At 45.5% G+C, this 12,322-nt stretch overlaps 1 protein-coding gene across 2 annotated transcripts in view; it reads right to left on the reverse strand.

Moving 5' to 3' along the window:
• The window catches only part of LOC126281404 (glutathione S-transferase D7-like), a 97,188-nt gene that overhangs the window by 27,142 nt on the left and 57,724 nt on the right, over window positions 1-12,322 (reverse strand). For both annotated transcript variants that reach the window (XM_049980340.1, XM_049980339.1), the window contains exons 2-4: window positions 8,410-8,564; window positions 4,258-4,316; window positions 4,020-4,161 (exon numbers count right to left, since the gene is read on the reverse strand). In XM_049980340.1, the coding sequence (XP_049836297.1) occupies window positions 4,020-4,161; window positions 4,258-4,316; window positions 8,410-8,550 (342 nt within the window). In that variant the 5' untranslated portion in view covers window positions 8,551-8,564. The remainder of the gene's footprint in view (window positions 1-4,019; window positions 4,162-4,257; window positions 4,317-8,409; window positions 8,565-12,322) is intronic.

The following is a 12,322-nucleotide window of genomic DNA, read 5'->3' on the forward strand; positions in this document are numbered from 1 at the left end:
GCTTCTGAAGTCCTTCCTACCGGCCAAATCTCACACGTGTGAGATAATAGCCTCAATAAAGATAACTAATCCGATATTATCCGATTACAAGGTTAAAATGCAATGCAAGTGTAAAGGAAATCACATAATAGGCGGTAGTCCGACCAGTACTAGTGTACTGGCGCAGTATTTGGAGTGTGCGTGACAACAGATATGTAACAAATACAGACATGCGTTGTCTGAATTGTAATAAGGTCGGTAGGCCTGTACCCAAGTGTAACAGAAATGGTCGGGGAACTTAAAAGGAAGAATGACGTCATAGCTCTAGCGAAACACTGTTGAGTGAATTCCGAGAAGATTTATTTGCAGAAAACTGTGCTATAATAATGGTTCAAATAGCTCTGAGCACTATGAGACTTAAGTTCTCAGGTCATCAGTCCCCTAGAACGTAGAACTACTTAAACCTAACTAACCTAAAGACATCAAAGACATCCATGCCCGAGGCAGGATTCGAACCTGCGACCGTAGCGGTCGCACGGTTCCAGACAGTAGCGCCTGCAACCGCTCAGCCAACCCGGCCGGCTGACAGGTAGAGAGGGCGCCTGAGTGCTTTAGTGTTGTTACCAGTCCTGGTAGGGTACACAGCGGCGTCAACAGCTTCATATATTGAGGCACACAGATGTGCCCCAAAAGACATGTCGGATGTCTTTAACTTCATATATATAGATGCCATCGTCGGGTATTAGACAGGTAGAGCGGGCGCCCGACTGCATTAGTGCTGTAACCAGTCGTGGTAGGGTTCATAGCGACGTCAACAGCCTCAGATATTGAGGTACACAGGTGTACCACGTACGCATGTTAGACAGCGTTATCAGCACTTGGCACAGTTTGGAAGGATCGGCACTGTAGGTTCCAGTTGGTCGAATAGTGCAACATCCACATTTGTGGGACATTAGAATGTGACAGTGGCCCATTGGTGGTCTGCATCGGAACGCGAGGGCTACATTCTCGTCGTCAAGGCTCCAGTCGACCACGGCTGACCACCACGCACTGTGTAACAAGCTCACAGTAGCCTCTTCACATATGCAGCTGCCGTCGTAAAACAAGTTACAGTCTGTGGCATCCCGCACCAGTGGTCGGTCACTACCAGCAGCCGGACTAGGCAGTTACTGTCCCAAGCGAAGGATGCCGTGAAATGTAAATGCCGTGTGACTAGAGCCTCCCGTCTGGTAGACCGTTCGCCTGGTGCAAGTCTTTCGATTTGACGCCACTTCGGCGACTTGCACGTCGATGGGGATGAAATGATGATGATTAGGACAAAACAACATCCAGTCCCTCAGTGGAGAAAATCTCCGACCCAGCTGGGAGTCGTTGTGTTTGGTCGTTGCGGACGTCACAAGACATCCGTTCAAGTTGATCGGTTATTCCTTCACTCAGTTTTTTATTATTATTATTATTATTACAGAGAGCACGCAGCCCTCTGACCGAACACGCTGAGCTACCGTGCCGGCGTCCACTCAGATACAGGGGGTGGACTAAGGATTCCGTTAACACCACACAGCTCCGTCTGGACTGGATCTGTAGCCAGGAAACATGGACTGTTGATGAGTGGCACTGCACTGTGTTCAGTGATGAATCGTGTTTCCGAAATTCTCAGGACGATCATCGTCGGCAGTTATGGCGGCGACCTGGGAAGAAGTCTCTCACCTCCAATGGTTTGGCGAGGCACAGTGATATCTCTCGTGGCACACAGAGTTGGTGATTAAGGAAACTAACGGCAAGTCGCGGACATCTTGGCTTCACCTGCATTACCTCTCATACAACAGTATTTCAAAGACTCTCTTCCACGGTTCACATAAACTTGACGATTTCTGCTGCCCTTTTTTTTGTATACATTCAGTATCCCCTATTAGTACTATCTGATATGGTTCCTGCAAACTTGAGCAAAATACTATAGAGTTTTGTAAGCGATCTATTTTGCAGACTGACTGCATTTTCCAAGTATCCTACCAATGAAACGAAGTCGGCTGGTTGTTTGCATTATAAACGACTGAGCTTACACGATTATTCCATTTCATATACCTACCAAACGTTAGTCTCTGATATTTGTGTGAGTGATTGATTCCAATAGTGACTCATTGCTATTAGGTCCGTTTTACACTAGGACACCGGTGACTGTGATGAACACTGTCGGATCACTTGTGCCCGATACCGCAGGTATTGCCAACTGATTAGTTAGTCAAATGGACTCGTACAAGGGTAGCAACTAAATTTCGCTAGAGTTTTATGGTCCGAAAAATAAGGTGCTAAATTTAAAAAAAAGAACATACAACTTACTAATTTTGTTTTTCTCATCCATGTTCTTCTCACTGAAATCAGGCACAAACTTCGTCATAATTTCTTCCCTCGCATTCGTCTTCATCACTTTGTTGCTATATTGATCGCTTTTCACATCCCAAATAGCAGGACGGCTTTCTACTTCACTTATAAAATCTTCTGCGTTAATCAAATCTAAACTCATGGCTACAGTGTGTACAGTATAATTTACAATGAATGTTTCGTGTCACTGTCTCAGAAATTACTGCCATGTCGTTTGGCAAATCTGCAGCGCTGTGTCTGTGATCTGTGTCCCAGTGACTCCAATTCAAACTAATGCATGTCTGGCGGTGACTGCTGTGAACACACTGACCCTGTCCGTCACATGTGGCGAGGCTGAGTCACTGCTGGGTGACAGTGGCTCGGTGAGGCAGTGTAGTGTCCCGTGTGAACGCTCCAGTTCAAACTAATGTATCTCTGCCTGTGACCGTCGCTGGTGACCGTCACCAGTGTCCCAGTGTGCAATGGGCTGTACAGTCACTGAATACAAAATTGTTCAAATGAGTGTGTGTGAAATCTTATGGGCCTTAACTGCTAAGGTCATCAGTCCCCAAGCTTACACACTACTTAACCTAAATTATCCTAACGACAAACACACACACCCATGCCCGAGGGAGGACTCGAACCTCTACCGGGATCAGCTGCACAATCCATGACTGCAGCGTCTGAGATCGCTCGGCTACTCCCGCGCGGCAGTCACAGAATACTACGAGGATCTTGCTGAAACGTCATTAATGTCTATTTTCCAAAATGACAGACATCGATGTTTCGTTTAGACTGCGTGCTGTCATTGAAGTCCTTGTTAAAGAGGGCAAATCTGCTGTTGAAATTCACATCAGACTTCAACGTGCCTATGTCTGCATGGCTGCTAGCAGTGTTAGGAGTTGGTTGAAGCATTTCAAAGATGGGAAAACGCGTATCTAATATGAGCCTCGTAGCGGTTGCCCGCAAACTTCTTCCACGGAACGCAACCAGGAAAGAACTGGTGAGCTCATTACAGAGGACACGCGTGTTACAGTGAACGAAATCGCTGCTAAGCGTGCATTAGGACACACTGCAAGCGCAAAACGATACAAAGCTTAAGTTATTGCAAGTTTGTGTCCGATGGGCTCCATGATTATTGCCCGAAGACGGTAACCTACAGAGAAGAACCATCGGCCAAAATTTTCAGAGATTTCAAAATGAAGGTGATGGTTTTTGGACGAGTATTGTGATAGAGGATGAAAGCTGTAAGGATGGGAAGCTAACACTACGAGACGGCGAAGGATATTCAGAAAGCAGGACATCACTGTCTTCATGCAGCTGAAACATAGTTCTAGCGGAAGAGTATGTTCAGACTTGCAGAACATTGGTGAAACCGTGTGCAAAGAAATGGAGATTAAGTTGAAAAGTGAGAGAAATATCTCTAGATTACGATGATGCACATGGCTTCATTAAAAAAAAGAGATTTAAAAATTGTTGCTCACTACTTTTAGCATCATAATTCCACGTTTTTGCTTTCGTGAAGTGAAAAGTTTGATACTTTATACTCTTGAACTTTTACAGGCAGATTCCAATGTTCGCATCACTTTGAAATTTTAGCAAGATTCATTCAAATAACTGTTCGCTTCGTTCATAACATGTTTTGTAACAAAACCTTGCAAAATCTATATAAACACACTTACTGTTGTATTCCTTAGACGAGGAAAAAGTACTGTCGCATCGAAATACAGTCTCTGGTCGACCAGCGCCCTCTGCTTCACATCCTTCGGATAGAGAGATTCATCCTTTCCGTAGCGTGACACCAGGTAAGTGGCGATTACGTGGCTGCCACAAGCGGAACATTATTACAGCGTTACAGAGATTGCGAGAATGGAATAATGGAGTATATGAGACGACACAGAAAATCACCGCTGGACATACCTGTCGTGAAGAATCAAACCATTGTCGTCTATGGCTGGTACCGTGTGTTCTGGATTTATCTGAAATAAAAGAGGCAGTATTTAGTAAAAATCAGAGCGTTGGGGACTAACAGAGTCAAATGAATACTAAAATACTAGACTGTTTCACTGGTTCAAATGGCTCTGAGCACTATGTGACTTAACTGCTATGGTCATCAGTCCCCTAGAACATAGAACTACTTAAACCTAAATAACCTAAGGACATCACACACACCCATGACCGAGGCAGGATTCGAACCTGCGACCGTAGTAGTGGCGCAGTTCCGGTCTGAAGCGTCTAGAATCGCTCGGCCACAGTGGCCGGTTGTTTCACTAGTGACTGGCGGAAATCTCATAGCATGTCTACGATAGCTTGGTGTCGATAGTGATTCACTACCAGACATGGATGTAGCTACAGATGAAGAAGGCAGCTCGTGGCTGCAAGAAACTCTTTATTGCTGTTTATTTACAGTCATTCAGTCTTCGATGCTGCTAGTGTTGATCTCTGGCGAGCACGACAGATGCACCAACACCTTGTCCGTCGGCGTGTTTAGCTTTCAATCTGCTCTGGCCAGCAGGGGCGCAGGCCGTGTGCTGCCGTTACTGCTGCATCCGAGTATGTGTCGAATTTCCCACCTTTAGTACGATGGCCAAGAGTCGGCTGCCGTCACCGAGAAAGCGGCGGACAGCATCTTGCCCCAATGTCACAGGACAGAGGAGTCCTCGGTTTGGACCTAGGCACATTCAGAGGTGCATGGATCCCAGCATCGCAGACCTTTGAAGGTGGCAGAGTGCAGAGCTGCCCACACACCTAGTCAGGCAGCAGCCGAAGGCTGGTGCTAGAGAAAGATGGCTGCCTTCCATTTCTGGATGTTAAGCGGAAAGGTGACGGCTCGGTGGGACATTCTGTCTATCGTAAGCCCACTCACACTGATTTGTACTTGCATTCTTCTAGTTGCCATCATCCATCCCAGACCATCAGTGTACTTAAAACCCTTGTCCTTAGGGCACATTCAGTGTCGGATGCAGAGAATTTGCCTAGAGAACTTGCACATTTAAGGGCGGTGTTCAGAGGCAATGGATACTCGACCCGGCAAATTAACAGGGCCTTCTCAACTAGAGCCAGGAACCGGGAAGTGGATACAGAGGAGAACGCGCCAGCCAAGCCCCTAGCTTTTCTTCCCTTCGTTGGAAATATCTCCTTCAAGATAACGAGGATTCTTAATAATTTTCATGTGAAAGTGCTTTTTCGTCCTCCTTCTATGATTTAGGATTTGCTGGGATCGGTGAAGGATGATTTGCTACTGCGGGAGGCGGCAGTTTACAAAATACCTTGTCAATGTGGTATGGCCTATATACACAAATGGCCATTAACATTGCTGCACCACGACGATGACGTGCTACAGACGAGAAATTTAACCGACAGGAAGAAGATGCTGTGATATGCAAATGATTAGCCTTTCAGAGCTTTCACAAAACGCTGGCGCCGGTGGCGACACCTACAACGTGCTGACATGAGTAAAGTTTCCAACCGATTTCTCATACACAAACAGCAGTTGACCGGCGTTGCCTGCAGAAAAGTTGTTGTGATGCCTCGTTTCCAATTTTGATATAGGTCAGATTGTAGCCTATCGCGATTGCGGTTTATCGTATCGCGACATTGCAGCTCGCGTTGGTCGAGATGCAATGACTGTTAGCATAATATGGAATCGGTAGGTTCAGGAGGGTAATACGGAACGCCGTGCTGGATCCCAAAGGCCTCGCATCACTAGCAGTCGATATGACAGGCATCTTATCCGCATGTCTGTAACGGATCATGCAGCCACGTCTCGATCACTGAGCCAACAGATGGAGACGTTTGCAAGACAACAACCATATGAACGAACAGTTCAACGACATTTGTAGAAGCATGGACTATCAGCTCGGAGACCATGGCTGCGGTTACCCTTGACGCTGCATCACAGACAGGAGCTCCTGCGATGGTGTACTCAACGACGAACCTGGGTGCACGAATGGCAAAATGTCATTTTTTCCGGTGAATCCAGATTCTGTTAACAGCACCATGATGGTCGCATCCCTGTTTGGTGATATCGCGGTGAACGCACATTGGAAGCGTGTATTCGTCATCGCCATACTGGCGTATCACCCAGCGTGATGGTATGAGGTGCCATTGGTTGCACGCCTCGTCACCTCTTGTACGCATTGACCGCACTTTGAACAGCGGGCGTTACATTTCAGATGTGTTACGACCCGTGGCTCAACCCTTCATTCGATCCCTGCGAAACCCTACATTTCAGCAGGATAATGCACGACCGCGTGTTCAGGTCCTGTACGGGCGTTTCTGGATACAGAAAATGTTCGACTGCTGCCCTGGCCAGCACATTCTCCAGATATCTCAGCATCTGAAAACGTCTGGTCAATGGTGGCTGAGCAACTGTCTCGTCACAATACGCCAGTCACTACTCTTGATGAACTGTGGTATCGTGTTGAAGCTGCATGGGCAGCTGTACCTGTACGCACCATCCAAGCTCTGTTTGACTCAATGTCCAGGCGTATCAAGGCCGTTATTACGGCCAGAGGTGGTTGTTCTGGGTACTGACTTCTCAGGATCTACGCACCCAAATTGCATGAAAATGTAATCACATGTCAGTTCCAGTACAATATATTTGTCCAATGAATACCCTTTTATCATCTGCATTTATTCTTGGTGCAGCAATTTTTAGCCAGTAGTGTAGTATGACAGACAACGCATACAGTGGAAGAGCGTTGTACAGAACATCAACGCTGCACTAGCCTACTGCAACCCAGTAAGTCTGGAGTTGCGGAACATTGTATTTCTAACGAACACTCAATGGAGGACGACAAAACTTCGATTTTGCCCACAGAAACATCTTTTTGGGGACTCCATTATCAAAGACTCCGTTGAAATAAGCATTGCGGGAAATCTAATGAACCGTGACAGTGGTTACCAATTGAACAACGCATGGAATCCCGTCATCTCCGACATTTTCTCGAGACAAAGACGCCAGAAGACCTCGATAGCTGCGCCAGCGACAATACCGACGGCAGCTGAGTATTGCAGTTCCACCAGCGAGGGCGCTATCGCTGGGTGGTGTGGCCCTTCTGTTTCCGCGACTGCAACGCATGTGCGACAGTACTATCAGCCCACTATGTAAGACGGAGCGGAGAACGCCTTCGTGAGTCCTCGTTCAGCTCACCTGAAGATGGCTGGCAGTTGTCCAGCCGAAATATCGTGCAATGAAGCTTACGACGACCGGCTGCAAACCCGAACTCATTTTGAACACTGTATATGTGGCTCATACACGATGATGCACCAGAACATTTTCGCAGCAACGTGCGTGTGCATTTGAAAATGTCGTCCAAGACAGTTTCGATTGGTCGGAGAGGCCCCACAGCTTTGCCTGTACATTCACCAGACCTCAGTTGACTAATGTTTTCACTAAGGTTCTTCAAGGAACTGATGGTCGACGTCACTCACGTCTTATTCTATAACATTACTCATATTGATACTGACAATAATGTTTCAAATTTAGCATACTTCATGCTATTCATTCAATAGGTACTGTGAAATGGTAACCATAATTATTTCTAAAGAAATAATGAAGTATGTGTAAAACGCGATGATTTGAGTTGTACATCCTCCAGTTGTCTCGTACGCAACTCTTTAAAAAGCAGTCATGGTGACAACAAACTGAGTTACGTGATGTAGTACGAAAACAATGAGATTTATAAGTAATAGCTAGGAGGAAATACATCAGTTATCGACTATTTAAGTACTTTACTAAAATACATTTATAGCTTTCCAGTTGAATTAAAAATGATGCACGAACAAAGAAAATTTTGATAAATTACAGTCCTTTCCATTTTTCTACTTTCACAATGCAAGAAAATGTAAACATGTAAAAACGCGCGTGTGTGTGTGTGTGTGTGTGTGTGTGTGTGTGTGTGTGCTTCAAAAACGCAGAACTGATTTTGAATTTTATATAAATACTACTCGTTACTGTAAATAAATAGCACACAACCATAAGAGAATGAATGAGCCACTTAATACGGATCTGGTGTTTCGGAGTCTTGAAGCACACAACAAATATTTCCTACACTACCAGTGTCTTACCTTAAGATACTCCTCTTGTAAGTGTTCATTCTTGAACAGATCGATGTTTTTGACGGTGACATCGATCCCAAGAGCCTTAGCGACAGTAAAGGCTACTCTGGACGGTGGGCTGGGAGTACAGTGATACAGAACTACAGGCATGATTCACGGGTCGTCTGAAAACAAGCAAAATATATGATCCATTTATAAGAAAGGTGACAGGAAATTTCTAAGTAACTATCACAAAATTTCTCTACAACAGCTTTGTCCATAATATTTCAGAAGGTAATACGCTCAAGAGAGGTATAACACTGAAGTACAGACAATTTACTTATGGAGCTTATGGAGTCACAGTTAGGACTTTAACAGGACTGCTCAACTGAGAACGGCATTTCTACATTCACTCACCAAGTACACTCTGAACACCAAAAAAAAAAAAAAAAAAAAAAAAAAAAAAAAAAAAAAAAAAAAAAAAAAAAAAAAAACCGCTGCGGAGGAATTATCCGAATGGGAGGAAATCGGTAGAAGTGATATACACTACTGGCCATTGAAATTGCTACACCACGAAGATGATGTGCTACAGACGAGAAATTTAACCGACAGGAAGAAGATGCTGTGATATACAAATGATTAGCTTTTCAGAGAATTCACACAAGGTTGGCGCCGGTGGCGACACCTACAACGTGCTGACATGAGGAAAGTTTCCAACCGATTTCTCATACACAAACAACAGTTGCCGGCGTTACCTGCTGAAACGTTGTTGTGACGTCTCGTGTAAGGAGGAGAAATGCGTACCATCAAGTTTCCGACTTTTATAAAGGTCGGATTGTAGCCTATCGCGATTGCGGTTTATCGTATCGCGACATTGCTGCTCGCGTTGGTCGTGATGCAATGACTGTTAGCAGAATATGGAATCGGTGGGATGACGAGGGTAATATGGAACGCTGTGCTGGATCCCAAAGGCCTCGCATCACTAGCAGTCGATATGAGAGGCATCTTATCCACAAGGCTGTAACGGATCGTGCAGCCACGTCTCGATCCCTGAGTCAACAGATGGGACGTTTGCAAGACAACAACCATCTGCACGAACAGTTCGACGACGTTTGCAGCAGCATGAACAATCAGCTCGGAGACCATGGCTGCGGTTACCCTTGACGCTGCATCACAGACAGGAGCGCCTGCGATGGTGTACTCAACGACGAACCTGGGTGCACGAATGGCAAAACGGCATTTTTTCCGATGAATACACGTTCTGTTTACAGCATCATGATGGTCGCATCCGTGTTTGGCGTCATCGCGGTGAACGCACATTGGAAGCGGGTATTCGTCATCGCCATACTGGCGTATCACCCAACGTGGTAGTATGGGATGCCATTGGTTACACGTCTCGGTCACCTCTTGTTCGCATTGACCGCACTTTGAACAGTGGGCGTTACATTCCAGATGTGTTACGACCCGTGGCTCTATCCTTTATGCAATCCCAGGAAACCCTACATTTCAGCAATATAATGCACGACCTCATGTTGTAGGTCCTGTACTGGCCTTTCTGGATACAGAAAATGTTCTACTGCTGCCCTGGCCAGCACATTCTCCAGATCTGTCACCAACTGAAAATGTCTGGTCAATTGTGGCCGAGCTCGTCACAATACACCAGTCATTACTCTTGATGAGCTGTGGTATCGTGTTGAAGCTGTATGGGCAGCTGTACCTGTACACGCCATCCAAGCTCTGTTTCACTCAATGCCCAGGTGTATCAAGGCCGTTATTGCGGCCAGAGGTGGTTGTTCTGGGTACTGATTTCTCAGAATCTATTCACCCAAATTACGTGAAAATGTAATCACATGTCAGTTCTAGTAGAATATATTTCTGCAATGAATACCCTTTTATCATCTGCATTTCCTCTTGGTGTAGCAATCTTAGTGACCAGTAGTGTATATGTGCAAATAAGCAAATGAATACAGTGTCAGAAAAAATGGATGATTTATTTAAGAGAAAGAGCTTCGCATACTGAGTAAGTCAATAACGCGCTGTTCCACATCTGGCTCTTATGCAAGTAGCTATTCAGTTTGGTATTGGTTAATGGAGTCCCTGGACGTCCTCCTGAGGGATATCGTGTCAAATTCTGTCCAATTGGCGGGTCAGATCGTCAAAAGCCTGAGATGGTTGGAGGGCCCTGACCATAATGTTACAAACGTCCTGAATTGGGGAGAGATCCGGTGATCTTGCTGGCCGATGTAAGATTTGGCAAGCACGAAGACAAGCAGTAAAGGGCAACATAACGGAGTATAGAATAATGTCGACATGTCGCTATGCTGCAAGGATACCGCGGCTGACATCCAAAGGGGTCCTAGTATGAAAAGAAATGGCATCCCAGACCATCGCTCCTAATTGTCGTACCGTAAATCGGGCGACAGTCAGGCGGTATCCCACCATTGTCCAGGGGTCTTCAGTCTGGAATCTCCTTGTCTGAAGTAGAATTGTCTCCAGTGATGAGCTCGAAGACGAGTCTGGAGACATCCCAGACAGCGGTGGAATACGAACTAGACTGTCGTCCGCCATATGGCCCGACAAGCAGGAGTGACGGTGTGGGGTGCCATTTATTTTTATAGCAGGACCTCTTTGGTTGTCATCGGCGGCACACTTGCAGCATAGCGACACGTCAACAGTATTCTACGCTCCCTTTTGTTGCTCTTCGTGGCAAATCATGCATGCCTTACACTCCGACAAGATAATGCCCGCTTGCACATGGCGAGAGTTTCTATTGCTTATCTTCGTGCTCGCAAAACCTTACCTTGACCATCAAGGTAGTCGGTTCTCTCAATTGAGAACGTTTGGAACATTTTGAGCAGGGGTCTCTTAATCATTTTGGGATTTTGACGATCTATCGCGTCGATTGGACAGAGTTTCGTTCCATACCCTTCATGAGGACATTCAACAACTCTGTTAATCAATGGCAAGCCGAATAAGCGCTTGTATAAGGACCTGGGGCGGACCAATGCATTATTAACTTGCTCCATTTGTGAAGCTGTTTCTCCTGAAATCATTTTGTGTTGCGTCTTTTTTTCTTGGAGGATACTGCAAGTTTGATTAAATTTGATTCCTTTATGATTTTGCTAAGACATTTTACCTTGCAAGAAGAGCTCATATTTTATGAAATATATGATGTTATGAATAACTAGTTTGAATAAGTAAGCAAAAAGTTGTGTAGAATAATTATAACACCGCTAGAAGGAAACATTTTAGTGAGTGCGAAGACACCGTGAAGGGTCTCCCAAGGGTTACATTTCAGGTGAGCTATCACTGCTTACATGAGAGACTAACCTTCCAATTTAAAAAAAAAAAAATCTCGAAAGTTAACATTTTTCCAGGCAACACAGGCGTTACGAACGCACCGGACAAAAAAATTAGTCACGTCCTTTTTTTTAAAAAAAAAAGGGGGGGAGGGGGTCACCGTTGGCTTTGGAACACTGTGGATGTCACAGAACTCTTACAGGTGGACATGTGACCCACAACAACTACCGTAAATCTTGACACTGAAGTGATGTGTATGTGCCCAATGATTTGTAAGAAATTTACACAGTAAGACAGATCGACGTCGAGATGTGAAATAATATCAGAATGGAGCTGACGTGTTTGTAGGCGCTTATGATCACACCGTGAATGAAGCTGCCAGATTCAATGGCGTATCAATGCAGAATCCCCAATTTGTCTACGAGAAATGATAAGAAGAGCAGCCACAAAGCGAACAGGGACCAGAGGCGGGCGTCACGCCTTGTCAGTGAGAACCAGTTATGAAACCGACAGAAATTGCTGTGGTCAGTGAATCCAGGTCCTTCTCAACCAGCTTGCGAAAGAACATCGTGAAAGGAACTGCATGCACTAGCCATTTGGGTGTCAAGTACCTTGCAAAGGGCCACTGCCCACAGCGGTGCGT

Source organism: Schistocerca gregaria, chromosome 7 (genome assembly GCF_023897955.1).
Source record: "Schistocerca gregaria isolate iqSchGreg1 chromosome 7, iqSchGreg1.2, whole genome shotgun sequence".
NCBI classification, from domain to species: domain Eukaryota; kingdom Metazoa; phylum Arthropoda; class Insecta; order Orthoptera; family Acrididae; genus Schistocerca; species Schistocerca gregaria.